Source organism: Clavelina lepadiformis, chromosome 5 (genome assembly GCF_947623445.1).
Source record: "Clavelina lepadiformis chromosome 5, kaClaLepa1.1, whole genome shotgun sequence".
Taxonomy (NCBI): Eukaryota; Metazoa; Chordata; class Ascidiacea; order Aplousobranchia; family Clavelinidae; genus Clavelina; species Clavelina lepadiformis.
In genome coordinates, this window is record NC_135244.1 from 21,195,297 (window position 1) to 21,222,562 (window position 27,266).

The 27,266-nt window shown below is 37.6% G+C and overlaps 4 protein-coding genes across 5 annotated transcripts; 1 reads left to right on the plus strand and 3 right to left on the minus strand.

Moving 5' to 3' along the window:
* Positions 1 to 628: 628 nt before the first annotated feature.
* Positions 629 to 5,426, plus strand: LOC143459125 (cytosol aminopeptidase-like). Of its 2 annotated transcripts, XM_076956107.1 has the most exons (11): positions 629 to 878; positions 1,028 to 1,066; positions 2,034 to 2,334; positions 2,444 to 2,605; positions 2,828 to 2,974; positions 3,599 to 3,728; positions 4,016 to 4,203; positions 4,413 to 4,501; positions 4,574 to 4,679; positions 4,889 to 4,968; positions 5,040 to 5,426. In XM_076956107.1, exons 1-11 carry the CDS (start codon positions 816 to 818, stop codon positions 5,361 to 5,363), a joined length of 1,629 nt encoding a protein of 542 aa, XP_076812222.1. In that variant the 5' UTR covers positions 629 to 815; the 3' UTR covers positions 5,364 to 5,426. The 2 variants fall into 2 exon arrangements, with proteins under 2 accessions (XP_076812222.1, XP_076812223.1); XM_076956108.1 differs by lacking the exon at positions 629 to 878 and having other exon boundaries at positions 1,028 to 1,150.
* LOC143459124 (sodium-dependent phosphate transporter 2-like) lies at positions 5,414 to 12,864 on the minus strand. The gene is made up of 17 exons (XM_076956106.1): positions 12,524 to 12,864; positions 11,688 to 11,838; positions 11,410 to 11,550; positions 10,969 to 11,054; positions 10,641 to 10,737; positions 10,350 to 10,478; positions 9,944 to 10,192; positions 9,225 to 9,310; positions 8,994 to 9,116; positions 8,635 to 8,835; positions 7,867 to 7,974; positions 7,608 to 7,718; positions 7,371 to 7,433; positions 7,186 to 7,283; positions 6,736 to 6,921; positions 6,525 to 6,609; positions 5,414 to 6,303 (listed from the first exon to the last, which is right to left on the minus strand). Exons 1-17 carry the CDS (start codon positions 12,737 to 12,739, stop codon positions 6,145 to 6,147), a joined length of 2,289 nt encoding a protein of 762 aa, XP_076812221.1. The 5' UTR covers positions 12,740 to 12,864; the 3' UTR covers positions 5,414 to 6,144.
* A 1,466-nt stretch (positions 12,865 to 14,330) lies between these two features.
* Positions 14,331 to 17,964, minus strand: LOC143459774 (galactose-3-O-sulfotransferase 2-like). The gene is made up of 7 exons (XM_076957045.1): positions 17,656 to 17,964; positions 17,406 to 17,519; positions 17,081 to 17,256; positions 16,675 to 16,896; positions 16,390 to 16,537; positions 15,091 to 15,213; positions 14,331 to 14,927 (listed from the first exon to the last, which is right to left on the minus strand). The coding sequence occupies exons 1-7, from the start codon at positions 17,878 to 17,880 to the stop codon at positions 14,607 to 14,609; spliced, it is 1,329 nt and encodes a 442-aa protein (XP_076813160.1). The 5' UTR covers positions 17,881 to 17,964; the 3' UTR covers positions 14,331 to 14,606.
* Positions 17,965 to 19,773: 1,809 nt separating this feature from the next.
* Positions 19,774 to 25,108, minus strand: LOC143460953 (putative pre-mRNA-splicing factor ATP-dependent RNA helicase DHX32). The gene is made up of 15 exons (XM_076958655.1): positions 24,455 to 25,108; positions 23,970 to 24,346; positions 23,738 to 23,842; positions 23,533 to 23,624; positions 23,334 to 23,462; positions 22,931 to 23,252; positions 22,697 to 22,816; positions 22,468 to 22,605; positions 22,235 to 22,366; positions 22,030 to 22,156; positions 21,745 to 21,905; positions 21,431 to 21,584; positions 21,080 to 21,270; positions 20,706 to 20,878; positions 19,774 to 20,538 (listed from the first exon to the last, which is right to left on the minus strand). The coding sequence occupies exons 1-15, from the start codon at positions 24,543 to 24,545 to the stop codon at positions 20,109 to 20,111; spliced, it is 2,742 nt and encodes a 913-aa protein (XP_076814770.1). The 5' UTR covers positions 24,546 to 25,108; the 3' UTR covers positions 19,774 to 20,108.
* Between the last annotated feature and the right edge of the window lie 2,158 nt (positions 25,109 to 27,266).

Below are 27,266 nucleotides of genomic sequence, written 5' to 3' on the forward strand. Positions count from 1 at the left end.
AATTTGGCTAAGTTCTCCCCGGTTGAGAACCACTGGTATAAGGTTTAAAGACTTAATCAAATATTACAGGCCTACTATATCCTTTGTTTATGTATTGTTTATTTTTTGCAATTAACTGCTCTGAGCAAGAAGCATAGTGTTACCTCGTTGAACAATGGTCAAACAACCAGAAGTAAGCTCACAGACAATGAACGAACGGGAAGTTTAGTTCAAACGATAAAAAATGGATTTATGTTATTACAAATATAAAAAAATAGGTAATGATAAGGCTATTTTGCCCATTTCTTTGCGCAACACGCAATTTCTGCATACAGACGTCGCCGTATGTGAAGCTCGAAATCACCCGGAAGTACCTTTCCCATGCTATGACGTGCAACTTATCGACAACATTATACTTAACGCTAGCTCCCAAATGCAGCAATGCAGCGCGTAACGTGCAGAAAAAGCTAGAGAAAGAGAAGGGATAAAGCGGTCCTAATATCCAAAGCGTAATCACGAATAACGATAAACGAAGAGTTTTCTATGGAAAAAATCGGGAGTGGTGTAAAATTGTCATGAAAGTCCCAGGTTAAATTATCCGAATAAGATTTTACTGATTTGAGACGTTTTCATGACACCTAGCATTAAGCATAGGCCAGTCCTTCTTTATATACGTCTATTTAGCTTAAGCTAAAAGTATTTTTACCGGGGTGGCAATGCATCAACGACAGTTTGCTGATATAATCTGTAAAAATTATAGCTTTTTACCTTTTCGTTTTTGGCATTTGCCGTAAAAGAGCATTTAGTATACTGTGCTGCAGTACTGTGCAAATAAAATGGCGCTGTACTTTGGACACACTGCTTTCAAAACACTCAGAGTTTTCGGAAAACACGGAAAAGTAAGTTATGTTATGTAGAAACAATATGGCGAAAGAGCAATAAATAAAAGAAGTATTCTATTCAATAAGGGTTTAATATTGCTTTTATGTGTAGTTTTGAGTGAAAAACAATTTTTTTTTTGCGTTTATGACCTTTTTTTCTGTTACAGATATATCCTATTCGAAGTTATTCATCAAGCACAACAAAGGTAAAAAACTTTTAAATCTGCCACCCGTCATGTTTTAGTAGATGGACAAATCTGGCTTTCGCCGATAAATTAACAGCAAAAAATGTAAGTTTTTAATCGCTTTTCGTGGAGACAAAATTTTCAATGGACGAATCTAATATTTTTTACTTAATGTAGCCTAAGGCTTTCACAACACACGGAATAATATTTCTTTTCGTCGTCTAATTATCTTTTTTAAACAATCAATCTACTCAGACTTGCATAAAATGCTGCTAAACACTTCAATTGCTACAGGAAGCGTTGAAATACAAAAGAAAAAAAATTGCGCTGCGACGTCATTAAGGGTGATAGTTACAGCACAAAGAAGTTAGTTACAAACACATGCTGCCGATTTGTGACGTTTCTAACCAGATGTTTTACACTCGATCAAAGAAACGTCGCATCACCACTGCGTGCGTAGCCTACTAACTACTAAAATGGTTAAGTTATGCGCAAGTTTGTCTAGATATTAAAATCGTAATTATAGTCAAAGATAACTTGTCTATGAAATTGAACAGTTTTTGCGTGACACCGCATGTTCCGAATACTATGTTCTGAGAGCCCTATGCTGCAGACTGAATAAAATTTGTAACTCGGTCATTACGCGTTTTACAGTTCGTGGAAACTGTTTTGTTGCTTAAGGTTTGCAGACAATTTTGCAACCCTGCAATATTAAAGGTAGACGAGACTGGATTGCCAGATTTGTTGACCTATTACAACATGGCGGACAGCAATGTTAAAAGAAATATTGATCCGATATGAACAAGACGTTTTTAAACATAATTTTCATATTGCTTATAACATAATTCGATTCCCATGCGAAAATTTATGTTTGTTCCTTTCTTTTAGGTGAGATGTTCTCATTAAGTTATTTAAGTTCATGTTGCTGCCACTTTATTTGTGCTTAAAATGGTGCTTTTGGTTTTTTAAAATCATTGATATGTCTTAGAAAGCTTTGGTTGTTGGTCTTTATGTTACTGATAAAACTGATGGAGATTCGGATCCAAATGCCGTAACCAATGAAGGAACTGCTGGCTTCAAATTGTATGATGAGAAATGGAATGGAAAGCTTTCAGAATTAATGAAGCAAATCCCCCCTTTGAAGACAGGACAAGCAAAAACCTTTCTTGGGTTTCCTGCAGAATTTTCAAGTGTTACTGTGGTTGGTCTTGGGTCAGAAAATCCTACAAATCCTAACCCACTGGAATGTTTCGATGAAGAAAAAGAAAAGGCAAGAATTGCTTTTTCAGGTATTGCTTTGTGATGTAATATATATGTCACTATAATCATGCTTTCTACCCATTTTTTCTGTCACAAACTTTTCAGTCAGGACTAATCTAAAACTTTTCCTTGTTGCAGCTGGAATAAAAAACTTGAAAGATTTCGGATGTGATGAAGTTGAGGTTGATGTTTCTTGTGAAGCTCACGCTGCAGCAGAAGGTTCGTTTCTCTCATCGTGGGCGTACAAGGATTCAGACAAGAAGAAATTTCCGTCATTGATCAAACCAACTGATGTTGGCAGTAAGTGCCAAGTTTTTACTCAAATTCTTCAACATTTCTCTGTGGTCAGCCAATTCATTTGCCATCTTTGATCTTTTCCTTCTAACTTGCACCCCTCTGATAAGGGTTAAATAAATTTGTACTTGTTCAAATTGACACCCTTGTGTTAGACTGGCATTCAAGCATTTGTTAGATATGATCCATCACCACAGCTTATTCAATTGTTAGTTTGATTATTTTCAGGTGATCAAGCTGCCAAAGATGAATGGGCACAAGGAAAAATTAATGCAGAATGCCAGAACTGGGCAAGGTATCTGATGGACAGTCCAGCAAACTTAATGACTCCCAGAATTTTTGCTGAAAATGTCTCCGAGACGATTTTAAATTCCAGTGAGTGGTCTATTACTTTTAACTTGTATACAGTTGTTTAGTATTTTCATTCGTGTAGAACAGTGGTTCCCAAACGTTTTCAGCTTGTGGCACACTAGAAAACGCTCGCGGCACACTTACAAGAGAAGAAATGTTGCTTTAAAAAATTACCCTACTCTATCGACAATGCCATAATTGGTTTCATCGTCACATGTGCTTATTTCTCAGCTATTGAAGCAGCTAGAAACCTTTTAAGTCGCATATGCTTGTCTGCATGCCTTATTTTAAATATTTATACAGTTCTTTTCCAAAATTCCAAAAAGATTCGCGGCACACCTGAGAATCTGTGGCGGCACACAGTTTGGGAATCACTGGTGTAGAACTTAAATTATGTTTAATATTGAAGTAATTTTGTGGAAGTTGGAATTACAAAAACTTGTAATATTACACATATCTTAATACAGGTATTACACTAATTATATTATTACACAAGTTATTACATTATTGCTGGCATGAGTACAGATAGAAAACATATCTTTAAACTTTCTTGGCACTGTAGTAAAGTTTGTTTTAGTGCCACAAAGAATACAAATACGACTTGGGCTCCAGAATATGTCTTTAAACTCATAAAGGTTTCAATTTCAGACACTGCAGGATCTGTATCCGTAAAAGTCCATGACAAGGATTGGATTGAAAAACAGAAGATGGGCGCGTTCCTGAGCGTCGCCAAAGGCTCCGATGAACCTCCAAAATTTGTGGAAATTCACTATAGCAGGTGATATTTGGTTGTATAACTTATTTTACAAATTAAATGCAATGCTAAGAAACATGTTAGTTATTTGAAATGTGAAAAATCGTAATACTTAAATAACACCTTTTGAAATAATTGAGTTTTATTTGATGGTACGACTAATCCAAGCTTCCTCTTGCTTTGTCAAGAAAGTTCATGTTTAAGTGGACTTAAACCGATTTAACCCTTAAAAGTGCTGCTAACCCAGATCTGCCACCTTCCATGTATTTATAGCGGTAATATATTGTCAGCCATAAGTTTTTTTACTGCAGCGAACAAAGCAGTGAAGAAGATCGCCCTCTAGTGCTAGTTGGGAAAGGCGTGACCTTTGACAGCGGTGGCATCAGCATAAAAGCTCATCAAGGCATGGACCTTATGAGAGCAGATATGGGTGGTGCCGCTACGATGGCATCGGCATTGCTTGGCGCGGCTCGTCTCAACTTGCCTGGGAGAGTCACCGGTTGGTTCAAGATATTACTTTTATAGCTTTAATCTTTTAAAGCACTTTACTTTGATGAAAAAGAAAGTCAATTCTATAAAATTACAGTAACTGCAACTAAACCAATGCAGCTGGAGGGTGCAACACTGTGGTCACCATCAAGAGTAGACACATGTGTCATGTGATAGAAACACTCAGGTCAACTGCATAAACTCTGTTTTATGTTTAAGCTCTTATTCCATTGTGTGAGAATATGCCGAGTGGAAAAGCAAACAAACCTGGTGATGTTGTCACAGCAAGGAATGGAACCACCATTCAGGTAAGCAAGGAATTCCATTTGTGTGGACAGAACTTTAATGACATAAGCAAACACTTCATCTCATCCATGTAGGTGGATAATACAGATTTTGAAGGAAGACTCCTGCTTGCCGATGCTTTGTCATATGCTCAGGATCAGTACAAACCATCGGCGATATTGAATACTGCGACTTTAACTGGTATGGGAAAACATTTTGTCATCTTGATAATCTCAATAATTATAAAATTTATTGTTGATTAGTTTTTTTGCGACAGCACCGCAAAAAATGTTTGCAAGTAATGCCGCAACACATGTCATGAGACCAAGTTCACAATATTGTGTATGTGTTGAATTCTGAACAAACCAAGTTCGCTACTTAGTATAGAATGCAATTTTTCTTTTTTACAGGTGAAATGATGGTTGCCTTGGGGGCAGCTGCCACTGGAGTTTTTGCCAACAGTAACTCTATATGGGACCAGTTACATGAGGTAAAGATCTTACATATGCGTAAGTGTATTTGATTCATTGTGTGTTTACTTTTATGATTTTCTACGTTTAGGCGAGCGTGTATACCGGTGACAGGGTTTGGAGAATGCCATTGTTCGACTTGTACACGAACCAAATGAAACCAGGCCTTCTTGCTGATATCAACAACGTTGCAACAAGAGCGGGCCAGTACGGCGGCGCTTGTAACGGTGGGGCCTGCACAGCTGCGGCGTTCTTGAGACATTTCGTGGAGAAAGACACACCATGGGCTCATCTGGATATCGCCAGCGTTATGTTAACAAACGAGGCTGATCTGCCATATCTCGGCACTGGTGTGTCCGGTAGACCAACTAGGACTTTGATCGAATTTATCAGGAATTTCAAGGGTAGCGTGTAATGTGTGAATCTGCGCTCTCCTGTCAATTTCGTGAAATATCAAATGGAATGTGCAAAAAGCCAACAGCCAAGAACGTATATTCGTTTTACGAAGCTCAGTAGTACAACGTTCTCAGTTCGTATTAACAGACAGCTCAAAATAAAAACAACTTGCTGAGTGCAGCATACAGTAACTGAAGCAATATACAATGTCAACTGAGTGTAATTAAAACTAGTGGAAGTGGTGTAGAAAGAAACACAGTGAATTGCGGTAATTTAATTCCATGGCAGTAGATTGATCTGATGCATTAAAAGCAGCGTGAGGCGTAGTATGGACATTGTTTAGATTTTCATGATAGCAGCGGAAAATAAAATTTTTCAATCACCTCAGCCGCAACCATAATAAGTAGATTCATAAAACATGCTCGTACTCCAGTATTACAAGAGGTTGTTGAAAAAACAAAACATCTAAAAAAGTTAAAACAGGTGAAACAAATCTTTGATAAATCACAAATACCTAATTGTGACATCACAGCAGGAAAGGAAACACAATAACTCCTGTAGCAAGCCGAGAAATTTCATATCGACGACATAATTCAAGCCTGGAGATATAACTTCATTTCAGCAAGGGGTCAACTTGACCAAACAACCAGTCGGAGTTAAATGATTTTGGCCGATACAACACATCATAAAACTTAAATCCTTGTATAAGCCACAAAACACCAAACCCGGGCTGGAGTTTTAACGCAGAAGACGATTTTCATTCGCTGTTAATTCACTTCAACTGATGATGAAAGTAACCGTTACAGATTCGCGGCGGCTCGAATGATCGCGAATGTGACGGCACTGAGCCCACCACTGATGGGAACTGTCACAAACCAGGCCAAGACGATGTTGCGGAATATCTTCCAATCAACCGCCTCACGGGCTCGCACCCAACCCACAGCTACTACAGCACCGACCTGTAATATCACGCAGTATAGAGGTCTAATCGTAAAACTTAAATATTGGGAGTGCAGAGATTATTCTTGATCATCAATAGAGAAACTGCAGCATTGAGATGAAAAAACCAATGGTATGATAGCACTGATAAGCTGAAACTTGAATTTAAATATCAAACCTAACATCTACAACTTAACAATGTTAACTTTAAGTTGCTATCTGTTCATTAACATTAACCCACCTTGCAATGTGTAGTTGACACTGGCAGACCCACGTTTGATGCCATCAGTACAGTGATTGCGCTCATAAGTTCAATGGCGAAACCCCTAAACAGTTGCAAACATATGTATCATAAGTATACATCATAAGTAGTTACCATAAATCATTGGCAAATGTAGTGAGAATTAACAAAGCTACAAGCACTATCGAAGTTAGCACAAATCATATTTCACCTCGACGGGGTCAAATTTGTGAGGTCGTTTCCCATTGTTTCGATGACTCTTCTGCCCCACACCCACAACCCACAACAAATTCCGACGCCCCCGTACAATAAAATCCACAGCGGGGTGTCTGCTTGCTGCTGGACCGCCCCTTCTTGAAAGATGATCCACAAAGCAATGAGGGGTCCAATTGCATTACTACGGGGGAAGTAACAAAAGCATTAGGACAACGGGCCAATAAATGTCCAGTTACCGAAGACTTCAGCTATTAAAGTTGCTTCATATAACTGCATAGAATGTTGGTAATCTTGCGCCTGAAGCACAGGGCTACTTAATGAACAATAACACTGTCTGGTTACTGGTGAGAATGTTGTGTTGTTGTGTGTAACTGGTCACGTAGGTTGTGTAATGAACAGAAAAATCGGCACAAAACAATTACAAAAAGTGATTGTCCTGACGAACCTCACGTCGTTTCCGCCGTGAGCAAATGAGCCAAAGCATGCGGTCAAGACTTGGAGAAAGCTGAACATTTTTCTCACTTCAATTCTGCCTTCCTTTGCCTGTTGCATAACAAAGGCAATTGTTAAGGAAGAAACTATAAAATTTCCAGTTGAAATATCTCATGACTGATACAGAAGGGAGTTGACCTCCATGATTTCATCTTTCGTCAATTTTTTTGCTTCCACTGGCTCCTTGACTTTTTCTTCAATCTAGATACAAGGAATAGAACGTTAATGAGACAATGTTGCCTTATGATGTCACAAGTGAGGACAAACAAATAAAATGAAATTTAGTAGAGCTAATCTGTAAAATTTGGTGAAAATACCAATGGCTTGTGGTTACTTGCCAAATAAATGTAATAAGCTATGATTCTTAGCGATCACCTTTATCGCGATGACATTCTGTTGCGAGTTGGAAAGTTTTCTAAAGCCCTTCTCTATAGCCCCGCTATATATATTTTGTACAAGGGGTTCACTTGCTGGCACAGACATAGCCTGGAAACACAGAAAATAGTTATAAATGAGTTGTAAGCTCAAATCAATAGGAAGAAAAGTCATACAGAAAGAAAAGAGTAAAAAACGCAAATGCACGCAAAGCACAATTTAACATGTGCTTTATATAATTTGAGAGGAATAAAATTACCAGTCCCTCATCTTCACTCTCTTCAAATGGATCTTCGAGTTTCAAGTCGGGTGGAATGGCTGATAGCAGATTTGTCAATTCCAGGTCACTCTCATGTCTTTGATCGCCCTGTGACCAAAGTAAAACTACTTGAAAACAATTTTGCTAACAGCAAGCGAGGACAATCTTTCAAATTTAATAGGTTTATGGCTGCTGTAAAATTTCCGTTCCTTATACAACAGCAGCTGTGGCGTTAACCTATTCAGCTACTTTGTGTACAGCCAGGGATGCTCAACTGGCAGGTCATGGGTTGATATATGATATACAAGTGTTTGCAAACACAGTGGTGACCTTGAGGTTAACATTCACCACTGGCATGTAACTGTGCTATGTGAGTACTGACAACCATTATATGAGATTGGCCTAATCTTGACAGTGGTATAGTCGTAATGACAATCGTAAAGCCAACAGTGAAGAGCAAACAGTCACAAAAGATTATTGGTGCATGTCGTTATGAAATTCTTATCAGTAGGATGTTTGCTAGCACTGGAAAAAATTTAAAAACCTTTTATAGGTATCACATGATTCTAATCAATTGGCGGTTTGTATCGAATTTAAGTGACTTGTATCTTTTCGAGACACACTTAGCTACTGGTAATGCAAACGGATTTGCAGTTTTGTTGGTGTAATTGTTTTTAAAGGTACAGAGTAATTCTTCGACAGCAAACAATTAACCAAGCAGAACACGTCTCTCACATCAACAAACACATAAATAATTACAATACGTACCATATGGTGAATAGGATCGTGACTTTCACTATTCGAAGTAGACTTTCTGTGTATAGTCACAACTTTTCTGTTTCTGTTGATGAAAACCTCATAAACACCACCGTCGTCGCCATGACTGACCAGATGTTGCATCGCTGGCTCGGAGAAGTTTCGACGAATTTCTTCTTTAATTTCTTGAGCACTTGGCAAGGGAATATTGGCCTGAAAAGACAGTCAAAAGTCAAAAAGGATACTATGTTGGCAAATACTCACACAAAGGTACATTATATTATCTTTAAATACCAATTTTAAAAAAGATTGCAATTAATCCCTAGTAACGATGTTACTATAAGTGATAACTTCTAAAAATACTTCCCCACCTTCATGACATTCTTCTCCAGTTGAAGAAGTGGGGGAATACGCACAGACGAGCTGTTAGTACGAGCGTCACCCCCAAGAGATTTGGATCGTTTTGAGTTCTTCTCTCGTAAACGTTTTGCATCCTACGTTGGAATTATTTGTTATTGCGTTAAGGTAAGCAAGATGTGGGTTAACAACAACACAACCCAGACAGGGTACCGTTAAAACCCATAGAGTTGAAATCACCTTACCTCAACCGTTCTTGGTGAGAGCATTTCATTTTTTAATGACTCGATACGAACTCGCTTTGGTGAGTTGTGGTCGCCTTGTTTTATGCCTGGGTAAAATTTAATAACACAGTGAGGTCAAGTTGCAAAGAAATCATTGGTTGTCAAGCTTTTTTATTCTAGAAATTATCTAAACGCAAACACTCACGCTACGTTTCCTTTCATTTTTTTTCAGAACACCTATAATCACTAGCAGCTTGTTATATATTGTTACATACGACTATGTTTATCAAAAACATTGCTTGTACAATGGCAGCCCAATGATTTATTGCTTAAAGGAGCACTTTGGCTAAAAACATTTTGATAGTGAAGTGACTGTTGGCAGTGTGAATGTTTATTTGCTATTCTAAGCCACAGGTCTGTGCCTGGTAGATACGGAAGCAAACATGAAATTATGGTGCCATATTGCTATCAGCAGTCATTTCTGTTTATTGTTGACTTCACAACAGTGTCTCAAGCAGGTTGATCAGTAAGTACTAGTCTAGTCAACTATATTAACAGCTTGTTACTATCAACATAGCGTGTAGCAGCAATATTGTATAAACGCAAAACAAAACCATAGGACCCTGAAAAATAGTAGTTAAAAAAATTAGTTAATAACCAGCGAATATAAAAAACTGTATGTTTAAATTGTTCATTGGCGACAGCTATATAAATGCAGATTAGAAACTTAAAACACGTACCATCGTATGCAGGAGGAGACCTGTCAGTGGTTGAAGCAAGTTGAGTATTTTCTGAAATCGATCCTAAGTGATTGTTTCCTCCTAAATTATCTCCCGATCCATTTTCTTCCAACTTCATGTTACTCACATCGGGCGAATCCTTCTCTGAGATTGTTTCCATGACCGTGGGAAGTTTTGAAATCTTTCTGCCAAAACCAGGCTGTCCGTTGACCTCCGTGACCATTTGTGGTGCTTGCTTTTGCCGGTCCTCTGAAAACGTGTTGAATTTTTTTTGGTTAACTTCAATATAATGAGTGAAATGCATAGTTGTCTCCACAAACTGTGAAAATTGTGAAACTGTGCAAATTGAAATTGAAAATATTGAAATTAAATGCAAACTAGTTCCGCTTCTTTGTCAATATTTTACCTTCAATTGCTTGAAAAGACTTCCGTAGACGTCTGACCACAATAAATTGTATGAGGAGTGCTACCACCAACCCAATAGCAGCTGATATTGCCACGTCAGCAAGTGGAGATAGTTGATTGAAACCAAGCACTAACACAGATAACAGAGCTGTGTTAAGATAAGCTGAATACTGCAATGAACATGATATAACGACAGTATTCTAGGAAATATAAGAAGCAAATATAACAATTTCAAAAGCTGCAATTGCAGTATAACATACTACACATAACATACATACACATTTTTACTCACGCGGTGCACCAGAAAAGAAGACAGAGAAACAATTGATTGCAATAGTAAAACCATACATAATTGGTAGTGCTATGAGACCAGGACGAACGGGTTCATCCTAATAAGAAAACTACAGAAATTACATAACATGACAATTGCTGCTTTTAACACTTGTTTTGTGACTTGTGAGTCAAACTTCAGCAAGAAGCCATTGACCCTGGTTATATTTGGAAAAATGCAATTATATAACCTACGCTAAATATCGAGTTAAATATAAAAGCAGGCATGCATAATTACTTGGTCGATGCTAATTGGTAATGCTTAAAACTTGAAGTAAATTGCAAATTACTTTTTGAAAAATAAGGATCCTGAGCATAAAGTAGAACCCGGCTGCCATCAATCCAGCCAGAACTGGCGACAAAAACCAAGACCCAACTGGAAAATACAAATAATAATAGATATATATAGTTTCACAGACCAATAATTAATATAACAGATGGCAAGAACACTAAAGGCTATTTGTGAAAACAAACAACTTAACGACTACAGGCAATAATTAACAAGCGCTTGCTACAAAAATGCTGACACATGAAATTTCTTCAGTTCAGTCATATACCAGCAGCTAAAAGTTATTCTATTTTTATCATTCTACCTTTGCAAATCTCAAACAGTGGCTTATAGTAAAATCATTCGCATAAAAAATGAACAATTTTAAGTTCCAGCAAAGAATTACCAAGTATAGCAGCTTACTGCAATATAACAAAATATTCAGTAACAATAGAAAATAAACCTATTAAGCCCATCTTTTTCCAGTTGACTCCAACAGCTCCTTTAGCAACGAGTGAAAATCCGATTGTTGCTCCCACTATGCTGTGAGTACCAGAGACTGGTAGTTTTAAAAATGTAGCTATCAATTGCCACAAACCAGAAGCTGAAAATAAAAAAGAAACATAAATGTATACTACAGTGCAAATATAAATGCATGTATAGCTGTATTTGCTGTTAGCAAACTGACAGAGAAAAAAAATCGTCATTCGTCGTCACAATTGTAAAATGCAAAATACTTACCCAACATGGCACTGACTTCCCCAATCATAAGAAGTGATTCATCTCCGGTGTAAATTCCCACTTCAACGATACCTTTTCTAATTGTTTGTCCTACTTTGGCACCAAGCAAAATGGCACCAAGTGTCTCGAATATTGATCCCAGAATGCATGCCTGCAAAATACAAATAATGTAAAAAAGGTTTGAGACAAATTTTTCAAAAATTCCTCCGCTGCAATTAGATAACTGATGACTCGTAGATAAGTGAATAAACAGTAACATTATTTTGGAATATTTTTATATTACATATTTATTTACATTTTTATACATTTAATGCATTTTTATTTACATATTTTTATAACACAAAAAATATCATATTCATTTTATATAAGAACTAAACAGCTATCAGTGCTTTAACCAACTTATTTTTTAAGACTCGAGTCGCATCAAGTCATTTGGGAAGTTGACTTAAGTCGAGTTGAGTCAGACTATTAATTGGCTTAAGTCAAGCTAAAATATAATGCAAGTCTAATTAAGTCATGCCATTGGTTATATGTTTAACTGACTATTTGCAACGTAATCAAATATCTGTAATTCAGTTGGTCAATAAATTAACAACTAACTTGCGTCAAAGTTACTTTCCCGAGACTCGAGTCAAATCAAGTCATTTCAAGCATTGACTCGAGTCAAATAAATTAAAAACGTGACTAGAGTCGATTCGAGTCAATTCATTGACTTGAGTCATTACAACATTGACAACCATAGCCAAAAATGCTGCCAATAGGCCACAAACGTTTAGCGCGTTACACAACAAACTAAGTTCCATTCAGGCACAATTTAAAACAACGATTTTGGTCACCTGCTTCAGTGTTAAAGTCCCAGAACCAACAGTTGTTCCAAAGCTGTTTGCGACATCATTAGCACCGACGGCAAAGGCAAGAACAAATGCGATAATAAAACCAACGATCAATATCCAGAGCACAGATGCTTGAAAATCTTTAACTGCTATTGTAACACTTGTTGTTAGAATAGTTGCAACAGTTGAAAGAACTTCAGCAGCTACTGTGGTTGCCATAGTGTCTGATTGCAATTAAAGAAACAAAACCACCAAATGGCAGAACGGTGAAAGCAGTTTGGTGAAATCACAATTGACAACGTTTTTAATAATAATATGGTTATAGCTTAAACATTCATGTTTTTTCTCCTAAAACAGATAAGAATCTTACATTGTTTGCAATGTTATACTAGACATAGAAATAATTACTGAAGCAGATTGGAAAGTAGAGCAGTTTTTGGGATGACGTCGAGTATAAAAAATCAAAATAAAAAAAATTTTTGGAGTGATTGCGTGCACAAAAGCCTCAATTTATTGTTTATTTGTTTTAAATTGGAGTTTCAACAACCAACTTTCCATGGTTTGTTTATGTTAACTTGTAAAAGTTCAACATTCATGCTGACTAGACTTTTGCAGGCATGCGCCACACCTTGCGCTACGATTGCTGGACTACACTAAAAACAAGTGTGCCACTGTGCCTTGTCCTCTTCAAGTGACACCTGACTTAAACAGTTTAGCGCAAATGGAAAACCGTATCAAAGTGGTTGCCTAACAATCGATTAGCAAAGGTCAATCCACTAACAGTTTAAAATAAAAATTAACTAGGCTAGTCGAATTTTTTTATTTACATTAAAGTATTAAACCCACAATCTATAACTTCGTCAGATTTAAACTGGAAAAGTCAATTTTTAAAAACACAACTTTGGCTCCACTTGTTGGCTGGTAATAATACCAAAACTCAATGTATTTTATCGCTTAAAATCATTTTTAATACACTTGCTCTAAATTTACTAAATCTTTCTTCCCTTACAGAGCCAACAAAAGAATTAGCTTTCTAATTACGCGGTAAAAACATGATCAACACGCGCCAGTACCACGAGGGTAATGCGCTCGAAGACTATCACACCAAATGTCACGCTTCAGAGAGTTCAAGGATCACGCGAATGAAGCATTTATTACGTCACCATACACACGCCACTAGGCTAATTTCACGCTTTTGAAATGTCGATATTAGCGGAATACGGCATGATCGATATGCATAGCTATTATATTTGCAAAGGACCTGTAGTGTCATGCAGGGTAATAAGTTACACACGTATTCTGCCAAGAATATTCCCATTGATGAGTTGAAATCATTTTAAGTATATGCGATTGGCTGCCCCTATTTTACCTGAAAAAAATCGTGCGTTTGAAACTATTTTTTACTGTTTCTTGCTAACCTAAATTAAATGTTATAACGCAGTAAACTAAACTTAACCTAAATCTACCACCGAACCTAAATCTAACTCCAATAAAACCTTAAATAGCTAAAATCAACCTTTTGCATACCAATTCTCTTAGCCTAACCGCCTATCTTTAACAACGGGCTGCGTGACCTCGTCCTGCAACCTACATACGATGAAATAGCCACTTGAAATAGCGATTAGGGTTACCACACGAGAATGCTCAAAATTAAATTGGTTATAGTTTAAAGTTTAAACTTTAAACTGTAAAGACTAACACTGATATTGCAATAGCCTGATATCATAATCATATCTGCAAAGGGCAATATTGTTAACAAAAGTACTTGAATTCATACGAAAACCAAAAACACTGGAAGCTTTTAATTTGACCATCTCAAAGAAATAACAAATAAAATATTTATGGTTACAGAAAGCAATGATAACAACAAATGTGTTAGAGAGAAAACTCGTTGATGTGTGAATGATTTTAGTCTTTCAGTATAAATCAATACAATATTCTTTTGCTAGAAAAATTTTGGATGCTCAGCGATAATTAAATATAATAGCTGTGTATAAGCATTATAAATTATGTAACTAAATAATAATATAATGAAAATCTTAATTTCTTAAGGATCTAAATAGAAATATACAAGGTGATGAGTATTTTAAATAGGGCATCCACCGTGGTTGTCAACCATATATCTTGCCAGGTCGTGTTGGAGTTTCTTATCACTTTGTTTTGGCAGTTTTCGCTGTAAAACTTTCACCAGAAGTGTTTCACTAGAAGTCTTGGGAATAATATTGAAGAATGTCTGACTATAAAACTGATTTCTTTCAAAATTGCGTTTGGCTTCTGACGAATTTATCACTTGTTTAATTGCTCTTAATTTCCTGAGTTCAGTGAGATCTTTGTTCATTTCTTCCCGTCCATACTCATCCACTTTCCTCCAGAAGGTGGCGTTAAAGTGATGATATAAAAATATATCCTAAATAAAAATGAACATGCAGGTTTAAAAACACTAAACATTTTCTTACGAACACTAGTAATTAAATAATTTTAGATAGTTGTTATGTGGATGCCACTGAGAAAAGTGAGAGCGTCTAATATAATGAGTAATAGATTACTCTAAGGGGATTTTGCATTCATACCAGCTTGAACATTTTTTCAAATTTAGCCAGTCTTTCCGGGTAATTTTCCAAACTATGTTGAGAATAACTTCGAACTTTGTCGTCTTCTTGTGAAAGATCGTCCCAGGTCATGTTCAATAAACTCTGAAAACATTTGGTTTAAAAAGTTTTATTACCTGTACCGAATAAGACTCGGTCCCTTATAAGGCCCATTGCTCATATTTCGCAAACCCGTGCAAATAAATAAAAGATTTTGTCCCTACATAAAAACTAATATAAATTCATGATGGTTTACCAGATTTCATCCTTGTCACGTAATCAACCGATTCGCTAGAGCACAACAAAAATTTGATATTTGCAGTTAAGGTGGTTTTGTTAATTTAGAAAAAAAGTAAGTGAGAATTTGGCCGGTTAAATGAACTGTTGTCTGCCGGCTGAAGTTTTCATGTAACAACCAACTTAGTATTGAAAAGGATAATGCACTTTTTTTTTGCTAAAATTTTTCTGATGATAAAAATGTGACGTTTTTTTCGTGGATGCCACATGCGTCTAATAAGGCCCATGCAAGATGCCTGGCTAACTGATGTCCAGACTTCAAGAGTGGTTCCAGTCATCAGTTGGCAAATTGTTGCAGTTACTTTGTTGCGCCTAGTGGAATCTTTTTAAATGTTTGTACAACTTAAAATGTGAAATTTCTAATAATGTTATATGTTGTCTATTACTATGTTTTGAATCAAAATACTCACAAAATTGGTGGGCCTTATTAGGAGCCTATGCTCCTAATAAGGCCCATTTTTTGGAATTTTTAATTTCTTTATAAAAAATTTTTGGGGGGTTGTCAGGTATTGTGGTTTTAATATGTTGTAATCATATACCCTCACTAATAGAATGCGATTTTTCAGTCTATTCTCATTTATGGTTCTTGAGTTATTTTCAAAAAAGTGTTAGGTGGGCCTTATTCGGTACAGGTACCTAGCATATAGCGTATAGCTGGATTTTAACACTGTAGAAACTCTTTCATGTGTTTTAAGCCAGGCAATTAATGATGTGATGTAGTTCTTTGTGGAAAAGAAAGGAAAAAAAATGCTAAAATGGATTAAACCTGTGATAAGCTATTAGGCCTATGTCTGCATTTAGAGCTAAATTGGCATTTCAGAAATATTTAATCAAACTGATTAAATATATTTTTTATAACAGATATTTCCGCTAAAATTGTAGAAACTAGAAACAAAACTGTTTTTTAAAGTCTATTTACCTCCTGTGCTTAAGAGAAAAGAGCAGTAAGCTTCCCATCATAAACTAACTGTAGAAGTAGCTTACCTTTAATAAGATGAGCGATTCGTCCATGTACTCATTTATCATTACTAGATCCATTCCAGCGTCGAGCTTCTCAATCTCCCTTTTAATTTCCTCCTCGTCTTCCGTGTTTGGATCAACTCCCAAGTCAAACGCTTGTGGATTTTTACTTCTGTTTCAACGAACAATTTTATTCGTTGACATTTTGCACGTAGCGAGCAGTCTCTCTAACGTTTTTTCAAGATGTTTATGATGTATCTATTTGAATTCAGGGTCGCAAGAAAAGTGAGCTAACTAGGCCCAACTAACCTGAAGAAAAAAGGAATTTGTGGGTTCAGGTTCTCGTAGACTAGATCCAAATACTCCAACACGTCGATATTTCGTCCTGAAGCTATGTACAAGTATGGGTAGATAAAACAATTATCTCCTAACGAAAAACCAAGCCGCCATGCTTCTTCAAATAGCCAAGCATAGAAGAAATTAAAAGAAGATTGAAATTGTCCCCAGGGATTTCGAATGATGGTGAAAACTCTGTAAAAGATTGGCTGAAATGTAATACTGGAGATTCAAAGATAATTTAGAGCTTAAATTAGTTGGCTAAGCGTTTAGAATCGACAAAAGAAACGCAACTTCATGTAAAAATAGGACATAGGCTACTCCAGAAGGAAATAAAATTATAATAAGTTATTTGGCCCAATGCCGATTGCATACAGACCTTGTTCTCCTCGGCATAACTTCTTTGATTAGGGTGAGATTTAAACGGCTATGAGCGTTTATAACCACGTCGTTACATGGATCCGACGTGTTCGTTCTGTTGTTAAGATAGTACATGAACTTGAGTTGCATTCGACCCGGGAATCCCCCAACATAAGATGACAAAAATTGAGGTTCCTGGGTTGACAAAACATATTTTGATGATCGAAAACAGGCAACTTTTCAAACAAAATCTCAAGATATATAGAACCTTTAGTGTAGTGAAAAATTATTCCAGTACAAAGTTTTGAACTATGGTTATGAACTTCACACATAAAAACGTTTACCTTCTTTAAATTATGTCTCTCAATGTAGCGCTCAGTAATCCATCTCACAGTTGTGCTGCCCGTCTTATGGGTTTTTATAAACACAAACGGTCTCCAATTGGGGCATTTATCGGTCTAAATGTACAGCGCCAAAATTTATTATTATTCAGCTACTTCCACCTGGGTTCTTGCTCTTAATTTGGTGAAAACTTACAGCTTATTCTACTGAACAGCAGCACATTGTTCCTTGCTTGGTTATCAGTAAACTTACGTTTTCATCTTCATTGAATGAATCCCCGGCATAGACATCTCTACGAAATATGTCTTTAGACATATGCGCCTTCATATTGAAGTCTGCTTCTATCCCTGCAATTTGGGGAGTTTTTCCATTCCAATAGCAAAAGAAAATGACGTAGGTTCCAAAAGTTAACATCAACAATTTGTAGGTTGATCTCGAGCGCCGCCTTCTGCAACACTGCATGAGAAATTTCTTCATTTTGAAACGAAACAATACGCAAGGCTTGCAGTATATGCGCTCTATCTACAGCATAAGTTGGGTTTTAATTTAACCTATATGGGAAGTGCTAGTAATAAAGTTGTAAACAAAATCAAAAATCATAAGTATTTCAATAGTAAAAAGTTAATTGCGGTGGAGTTTTTAATAGAGAGTTTTAATAGAATAAAGTTTTTAATAAAAGTTTTTCCAAGTACATCGTTGTAGTATAAAATAATATTGACAGAGAAAGGAAACATATCGATATATATTTCGAGATACATTTATATTGTAACATTAAAACATGTCGCTTTTTTTACAGTATGACATAGGCTTTTTAGTTAGTGAAACTGTTTGTCATAATTTTATAAAATAGCTTTTATTTTGGCAACAGTGCAATATTATCTGACTGTTAGAAATGCGTTATCAGAAATACTTTGGCCACAGGATGCTGATAGAGCGCAAATGAGATAGCAGTCTGCTTTAAGTTCAATGAATCAGCGCTGGCTACAACATAGCAAACAGTAAAACGTTAGGGTAAATAACTGTCAGTCAACTTGATACAACAACTTCGACTAAAGCGAAGACATTCACTCGACAGATAAAACTTTAAAGTTACCTAAATTGACCCATGCTTAGGTGTAAACTACAACAAATTGCATGTATTTGTATGTGATTAACAAACATCAACATTTCGTTACAATATCACAGTAAAAAAAATTTTAGGTCTAAGGAAAAATTGAAAGTTTCCATTTAAAATAATATCTATTAACCTCTACACTAGAGTGTATATAGGCTAATATTTAATATACGCATATAAAAATTATTTGATGAGAAAGTTGTATGTCCAAAGAATTCCTGAAATTATAATAACGTCAGCTGACAGAGAATCATTTTGTAGCAGACCAGGAGATCACCGATTCAGCGAAGCGTGAAGCGACCAGAGTCATCAATCACGCAAAACCGCGGTGAAACAAAAGATAGCTAAAAGATAGACAAAAGATAGCTACTGCTTTTAAACGGTCTTGCAAGAAATGAGCAACCTTTGTTAAAATGGAAATATATGATTGATTAACCACATATATGAATACGTTTAAAAACATTTTGAAATGATGCTTTTAGGCAAGAAAAAGCGAGTGATGTAGCGATATAGCACTTAACTAGAAATCGTTGTCAAACGTCGATCTTAGAAACAAACTACCTGAAAAATTCTGTCACTGAAAAATCTAAATAGTATGAGGGTCAAGCAGGTTACATACTTTTAAGGTTTTTTCAATCCTTTTACTCTGTAAATCTAAGCTCTGTCTTTAACAACGCGCTTCCCCACAGCTGGTCAGTGAAGTGAATCGAAATATTACCCCAGGCCGTTGCCCTCCGGCAATACAACTGTTTGCCGGTACCACTTTGCTCTGAGGTTGTTGGAATTTATTTGATTATGTATAACTATGAATAAAGTTACTATGAGTACCTAAAAGATTTTTTAAGGTCAATCTGTTATGAGGTCGCAAATGTGGCCAGTTGCTATAGCCACACTAGTAATTATGACACTAAAAGTAATTTGTTCGATTATTATAGGTATTTTTTATGCAACACCACTTCGGTACGCACAAAAGCAAAGCAACTAATTGTACGTCGTGTACTAGCGCGAATTTTGGATTGAAAATCGGCTTAGTTAAAAGTTATAACAAGACTTTCCTAGAATACTCTTATCCAGAAGAGACAGAATGTAAACAAAAACTTCAAAGTATCTTCCACGATTCTAAAAGTAGCTTTGTTAGATTTTACTACAACCATTCAAAATACCAAAATGTAGTTACAGTGTAAAGACAAAAAGATGTAACTTCTATAATAAAGGCGGTAACGAAAAATACAATTCTCTATTCTTATAAAAACGAATTTTTCTCATGACCACGATGTGCAGTCAGTCAAGGCTTTTAATTGCATTTCTACGATACTCAATATTGCACTTTTAGAAATAAATTAACGATTATACCGAATTACAGCGCCATTACCACTAACGTTTTACAGACATTTGTACGAGAATTCAAATCACAGTTAGTAGTCAGTAACAATAACTCTGATAATTAATAGCACAGTCAGTGAAAACAGTGTTCAACTTACTGACAACAGAGACACGGAAACTATAAACACTGTACTTCACTCACAGAAACGTTTGAGAGCAGAGTGCATTTGACATTCGACATTCGACAAAGATCTTTTACTTTAATCTTCTACTGGACAATGCATTGCGCATCTGCACCGGCTTCCCTGTTTGTGACGTAATCTGACGCTTTACGGTATACAAACGCCATATCACGTGCCGCTTGCGTCAGTACGTCACTGTCATCAACTTCGTCGTTTGATTTCGGATCTTCTGACGACGTTTCTCCACCGGTACGCTTTGTTCTTTCAATTTGAAAACTTTTTGGATGTGCTTTTGAGTTGTGTGAGCCTACTTGATCGGCCTCGCTGTGTGTAGTTGTTAGTGATTTGGGCGTGGATTGGACTCGGCGTTGGGAATGGAGATTCAAATCGGCGTCTGGTTCAGCAGCCTGACGCGCAGCTTGCTTGCGCCATTTGGCGGCCAATTTTAAAAGATAGTCTTTGCCCTCGTGCTGAGGAAGGTTGGCAAGGTAACTTTGCGGGGATATCTCCGCTATCCTAATTTAAAAGTGAATAGTTAATCATAAAAGATGTTTATTTACTGCAATTTTACGATTGCTGTATGAAGTCAAATTATTTGCTGTGTATATGAATATAGCTATTTCTATTCGTTTTCAAAAGAGCGGTATCGCTTACAACAGAGAAAATTTGAAAAATTTTTCTACCAAAACGGTCGAACTCCGCAAACAGTAGAAATGCAGCTGTTTTCACTGAGAAGGAATTCATCGTACAACACCCAATCCGACTTAGTATCCACAAGTGACGTTGGTTCCAACCTGGCCACGTGCTTGTCTCGAATTATGAGAAAATTTCCACAGCCATCAACATCTCGAGCAACCTGAGCCGAGTCTTACGTAAATACGTACTTACGTAACGTAACACAATACGTAAATACGTACTTACGTTTACAAACCAATCCAACATTAGGGCAACAATTTTTGTGAGAAACATTGCCAAAATAATATTTTTTTACCTAGCACAAAGCTTTAAGCCATATGCTTTAGCTTATAAGCTTATATGCTTTAAGCTTTATGCTCACCTGCATAAAGAATCCAGCCAGCAAGGCTCGTTTCACGCTGGTTTCGAGAATATCGGCGTCTTGCACGGCCTCGCTGATTGGGAGTTCAAGGCCTTCCAAGACTGAGAGTAAATCTATCCGAACCTTCTCCGCTTGTTTCAAGGCGTTTACGTTTATATAGTTCTTTGAACACCAAGACTCTGAGCGCTTGTCTGAACAATTGACAAAAGATTTGTGATAAAAGTTACTGCATGAAGATAATGTTAAAAGCTGCATATTATAAAACAGTCCTTCACTTCAAAATACCATTTGCGAGTTTTGCTACCAAGTTAGCGTCCGTTCAAATGGCAACTGTAGTGTTTAGTGACTTACGGTTTATATATTGCTGGTAAACGTTCAGCAAAGTGAAGTGACCACCGTACTTATGCGCCAGTGCTTTGTGCAGGCCACGTGCTTCTTTTTCGAAACCTCGAGGATTCAATCGCCAAGAAGGTGAAACAATCATGGCAATAATGGATAAAACTTCCTGAATATAAACAATAACGTATCATAAAAAACATTAATCTCAAAGAATCGAATATTTTCGGAAATACAAGCGAAAAAATTTTTATTTCATAAAGCTGATAACAAACTTTACGAAGACTAATCACAAAGCTTGCATTGCAACCTTCCTGCACACAACGCACCTGCACACAATCTTCCCCGCAGCTTGCAATGACTGCTTTGGTTTGCGGCATCGTTAAAGGAAATTCACTCATAACGGCGCCAAGGTCGGACAAGTTGCCGTTTTCGTCAAGTGCCCCATGATAGTCCAACTCTTCCAGCGCAAGCATGTACGCTTCTGGGGCTATGGTTATATGGTTTTAAACGCAAAGATGTAAATGGCCGTTACACTAGAAATACTCGAGTAAAATTTAACTACATTTATAGATGCCAGTCTTTTTGGCGAACAGTCTCGGCAAACTCATTACCTGGCGGCTCTATGAAGTGGCAATGAGAAAAGTTCATATTCAATCTTTGTAACAATCTTTTAAGAAGAAGCACATGAGTTGTCAGCTCCATTCGCCTGATGCACGGTGTTGTGCTATCTTTCATGCGCTAAAAAGTTCATGCAATAAATATGGCAACCATTAAAAAAGTCGTGTGCACGACGCGCTCAGCAAGACGACGGCATACCGTGAAAACATCTTCGGAATAAATTCGATAAATTTTTCCACCTATGTTGCATCTGTCCGTCCGTGCGAGGGCGCTGTCGCGCGAAATCCACGTCAAATTTCTGGAGCGTGTTCGAGTGCGGCAATTATACACCTTCAAGTTGAATTGAATTGAATTCAATTAAATTCGAAAATATAGATTAATAGAGGAAAACAGTGATAGACGCTGCGCCTATAAATGATGCAGAGACCAACTTCTTCCTCTTTCAGTCCGGAGTCTATCACGACCCGGATGTAATCAGTGGAGAAGGAAGATTCGGTGATTTCATCTGAGACAATAATCCGGCGCTTTTTGCTTTCTTCATCCACCTTTTCAATATTCTCGTATATTGCCTATATTTAGAAAATATACTCGTGTTCTTTACGACAATTCAACTCTATTCTGCAACTTTTGCTTCACACCGTTGAAAGGTGTTCCTCCCACCTGCTGTGCGCCATGACCAAGCTTTTTGTGGACCGCTATCACGCTCACCTCCTCACATCCATCACGGAGCGACTCGATAGCGACATCTCGCGTGATCTGTTCACACGCTTCTTCAATATCCTGCAAATGAGATGGCGTTTGAAAAAAGTAGCACAGCATAAGTTGCTCGAAATTACAGTGAGTTTTGATCCGTTTTACAAAACGATGCACTCACAAGCATTCAGCTCAATTCACCTCAGCGGTCGGCAAATAAACAAGAAAAGCTCCTTCTGCGCTTGGATCACAATGCAGTCGTACGGCAAGCGAAACAACCTCTTGTAAGTGGGAACCGGTTTCAACCGGCCTGTAGTTGATCTCCAGTTTATTTAAACGTTCAGCTTCGGCCTTTGCTCTTCTATGTTCCTCTTTTAGGTTCTCGGATCCATCTGTAATTTGCTCTTCGAGAAAATGAAGATCGACTATCGGCACCTCCTCAAAGAAATCCTCCAGTTTCGGCATTTCATACGACTGGCTGATGATGATAATCCGAAGATCATCACGTGAGTTTTGGATCACCCTGCAAGGTATAAAGTAGTGTATCATGCAGCAAGTTAATAGTCGTGTTATATGTAACCTGCTTTATTTTTAGAACAGTTACTTGAACAGGGCAAGTAAGATGTCTATGGATATGCTTCTTTCCTGCACTTCATCGATAACAACAAAGTTATATTTGTGCAAGAGCGGATCGTCGGCCATTTCGCGCAGAAGAACGTCATCGGTGCAAAATCTGTAGCAAAACGGAAAGGAGGCTTAGTCTGTTGTGGACCTACTTATGATGTCCAAAAGAAAATACTTACTGTAACACCGTGTCTTGGTTGGTGCAGTTCGTTTGTGGAATTTTGTATCCAACTTCATTGCCTACTTCTGTTAAATCCATTTCGCGAGCCACCTGAAGAAACAAACAAAGCTTAGGCCATATCTTTTAAACACCAATGTTACTGGGAACTCTTTCTGGTGCCATTGTTAAGTTAGTTTCTTTCCAGTTTAGATTTTCCTTCTTACCTGGATAGCTAACGACATAGCAACTTGCGCGTGCGGTTGAGCGCAAACGACTGTACCAAATCCAAAGTTAGACTCGCGAGCAAATTGCACGCACCATTGCGGAACCTGTTGATGCGTCACAAATATGATTATTTACGTTATTCCATGCGGCATATGGACGATACAATAAAAAAAGCTCCCGCACATGTACAAACGAAAATTCGTTCAGTACACTATCGGTTTCTGGTATCACCTGAGTGCTTTTTCCGCTACCGGCTCGTCCTGTTATCAGTACTATCGGGCTATCGTCTACTGCCAACACAAAATCGTCCTTTGCTTTCCATATTGGAAGCGACTGCCGTTTCTTCAATAGCTCATAGTACATCGACGAATAGGGTAAACCATCGAAAGGGTTTACTTCTATACTCTCAGCGGTAGAGAGTTCGTCGTCTTCACCAACAATCAAGTCCCCTAATAATCCGTTTGCGTGGGCTTCATCTACTTGGCTACTGGACTCTTCGTCCGAGCTAGGCAAGTAGTCGATTTCATGAAAGTCGCTCTGTTCCTGTCGCCCAAATCCGGTACTTTTCCCGTCGTAGGGAATGAAGTGCTTTTCAAGACTATCGAAATCTAAAGAGTCGTCATTGGTGTAACGCCAGAACTGTAGTTGGTCATTGTTTTAAAGATTAACGCATGTTACATTGTTGCTTCTAACGTTGCTAGTAAGTTTAATTTTACCTTCATTGTCGGGGTGTGGACTTGTCGAGGTAACTATCTCCTCGTCTTCTAAAGACCAGTCGTGGACAAGGCCTGCACCAAATGTATCCATCCGATTTGCATACTTTGACCCTTTGGACTTTGCGTTAGTTCAGCATGGTTAAATCTATTAGTTATTAACGAAAATACCTATGCTGTATTTCCTTTAAAAAAATAAATATCACCTTCCATTGGCAAATAATCTTTTAAAACTTCCCAAACTGGTTCCATCTTTGCTGCATTCGACACGTGGCCTATGTACCGCGTATACGTAAAGCTTCTGTACATGCGCCGCAGCAGTTACTTATGTGTTCATCAAGTACTTATTGTCTCAATGCGATGATGTATCTTGTAATGCTGGTCCAATCCCCGTGAGAGATCAGGAAAGCTTGCGGCTGTATCAAAGTATAAGTGACAGTATATACGTGTTCAGGGCCAAATCGCTTCGACAAGTTCCAGCTTATTATAACTTGGCTATTGTGTCGTCTTTCCCTTTTCTAAACGCAGGATTTAGCATGTACGTTGCCGTAATCACGTTCAAAAGAGATGCTCCGTTTCCGTTACCAATTATCTAATTTAAGAATAATGCCTACAATAAGCAGTGGTTATCCAACGGCACTTGTGCAGTACAGTACTTACACCGGCTTATGTTAGTTTAAACTCAGAGGACGTATGGGGTGGCTTGTTAATTTTGTTAACAGTACAACGGTTTAAAAAATTACACGTTGCAAAATGAATCCACGTCTCAGTTGTTCCCAAAACACTTTGTGACAATCATTTTAGTCGAAAATAGCAATTGTTGAACACTTATATGCACTATACACTTTCGCTAAGACAACACTTAAGGCTGTCATACCATCAATAAGCTCCAGAAATTTAATTTACAAACATGGTTTCGTTTTGTGTAACGCATGCAACTCCAAGCTGCTGGCTTGTCACTAATATTATCAACCGATCTAACCTAACCTATATAGGGTTCGAATACGCTCACATCTGACAGGTAACTCAAGATGGTTTAAAAAACGTGATTTTTTGCCCTTAACAACATCTCCGTGAATGTATGGTCACTACTAATACTAGAAAAGTATTTCGTCCAAACCTACACTTACGACTTTGAGAGCCCTTTATCTATGCCAAGCGGTATGATAACAATCGTGTATACCAAAGTAAACGAACTTCTTCTAGTCGAGCGGTCGCGCTATACACGGGCAGGGTCGTATTTCGGCCTTATTGTCCGTATGACGTTCTGTGATTGTTTAATGTGTAACGACCGTGCTCACGTGATCACTACGTATGAAAAGCACACTTCAGTTGGTGACACTCAATCGCTTGTTGTCATACTCTTATAATATCGCGTCGGCCTCTTGACATCATAGCTTTGCACGACCATTTTAAGGATTTGCTTGATCTATGTTATTTGCCGTACATCGGACTAGCATCGGATACCCTGTTAGGCTGACACAAGTGATGACAAAGCCGGCTTCTGCATTAAAGAGATAATTTTACTACGGTTAATTACAGCAATTACAAATAACCGATTCTATCAAAATTCTCCGACACAGAAGTCCCAAAAACAGACCGCTTCTACTGTCCACTAATCCTGCTTTCTCTTTAAGGCTTAGGCATACGTGGAAATCAAGTAGACCTAGCGTCACAATTTATACTGAGGATACCGCATGGTGCCGGGTATGCCCCTTGCTGTGCTAAAGTTTTTACAAGGGTAGCAAATAGCAAGGGCGTGTTCGCATGCAGATACAATTTCATTTAAGCTTTGTTGTTAGGCTGTTTTTGCACGTGACGGTAAAACCAGCGTAATTCGCATAAAATGTTGATTCTTATTTATTCAAGCGTTCTTATTCTATTTACTTCATTTATCAAATCATTTATGCGGTATAAAAGCTTATTTGCTTCTTATCTTGATAAACATTATAACTTTTCTGACGTAACACGCGTACGCATAAGCAGATGAATTTACAGACAATGACATACGATACTCACGATGAACTCAGCCCACGGCCTGTCCACAATGTACCTTTGCACGGCCGACCCCTCGGTCGGATATCGACAATCCAGTCCAAATTTGAACTTATCACACGAACAAGATGGCGAGTCCATTGCTCTGTGCTTAGATATTCACTGCTATTTGTCCCCTCAAACAAGCACTAGATGTTAATAGTGCAAGCCAATCAGCTGAATTTCACTTTCTTTTCTTCACACCGCTAATAAGCTGTTCGTTATACTAGTTTTCAATGAATGGCTTTATTAAAAAATACCGGCCTTTACCAAAAACGTAACAAAATACTTAGTTAGGTAAGAAATACTAGTTGTTCGTGTCTTCATAACGGCTGCCTAATATGCAATCGTTAAACTGGAATTTACTTTAGGCCACATGAGTATATCTTAAATTGTAATTACCATAATGCGACGCTCCTGAGAACAAGCGAATAAACACTTTGACCCGGCTTCGTTTTTCTTTGTACAAACAACAACTAACCCCTCGGTCAAGCTTAAACGCGAGCGAGATGTGCATTCAGCTCTTCAACTTTACTCTATCGTGTCAGTACTAAACCTATTGCAAACCTTTATTGTGCTGGCAATGACTTAAATAATTTGTCGTAATTGATGATACTGTGACAAGAGTCCTAGTCAGCACCACACTCAAGATGACGATCTTTGCTTTTCGTAGCTTTCCGTTGCTCTGGAATTCCGTCACTGAAGAGCAACAAAAATCGTGAAGCGGGATGGAGATGGCAGCTCCGCTATGGAAGTCATTGTTTCATTTCATTCAATGCTC

Excerpts from the sequence above, each read along its gene's own strand:
- LOC143459774 (XM_076957045.1), bottom strand. The coding sequence starts at position 17,880 with ATGAAGAAATTTCTCATGCAGTGTTGCAGAAGGCGGCGCTCGAGATCA. Across the intron at positions 16,897-17,080 it reads GTTATGCCGAGGAGAACAAG|AGTTTTCACCATCATTCGAA; the intron begins GTCTGTATGCAA and ends AATCTTTTACAG. Across the intron at positions 15,214-16,389 it reads AATCGCTCATCTTATTAAAG|AGTTTATTGAACATGACCTG; the intron begins GTAAGCTACTTC and ends AAATGTTTTCAG.
- LOC143459125 (XM_076956107.1), top strand. The coding sequence starts at position 816 with ATGGCGCTGTACTTTGGACACACTGCTTTCAAAACACTCAGAGTTTTC. Across the intron at positions 2,606-2,827 it reads CAAACCAACTGATGTTGGCA|GTGATCAAGCTGCCAAAGAT; the intron begins GTAAGTGCCAAG and ends GATTATTTTCAG. Across the intron at positions 4,969-5,039 it reads TATGGGACCAGTTACATGAG|GCGAGCGTGTATACCGGTGA; the intron begins GTAAAGATCTTA and ends TTCTACGTTTAG.
- LOC143460953 (XM_076958655.1), bottom strand. The coding sequence starts at position 24,545 with ATGGATACATTTGGTGCAGGCCTTGTCCACGACTGGTCTTTAGAAGAC. Across the intron at positions 23,463-23,532 it reads AACCAAGACACGGTGTTACA|ATTTTGCACCGATGACGTTC; the intron begins GTAAGTATTTTC and ends GTTTTGCTACAG. Across the intron at positions 23,253-23,333 it reads ATCTTACTTGCCCTGTTCAA|GGTGATCCAAAACTCACGTG; the intron begins GTAACTGTTCTA and ends TATACCTTGCAG.
- LOC143459124 (XM_076956106.1), bottom strand. The coding sequence starts at position 12,739 with ATGGCAACCACAGTAGCTGCTGAAGTTCTTTCAACTGTTGCAACTATT. Across the intron at positions 10,479-10,640 it reads CTTCTTTTCTGGTGCACCGC|TGCTTGGTTTCAATCAACTA; the intron begins GTGAGTAAAAAT and ends TATCTGTGTTAG. Across the intron at positions 7,284-7,370 it reads CGAAAGATGAAATCATGGAG|GCAAAGGAAGGCAGAATTGA; the intron begins GTCAACTCCCTT and ends GTTATGCAACAG.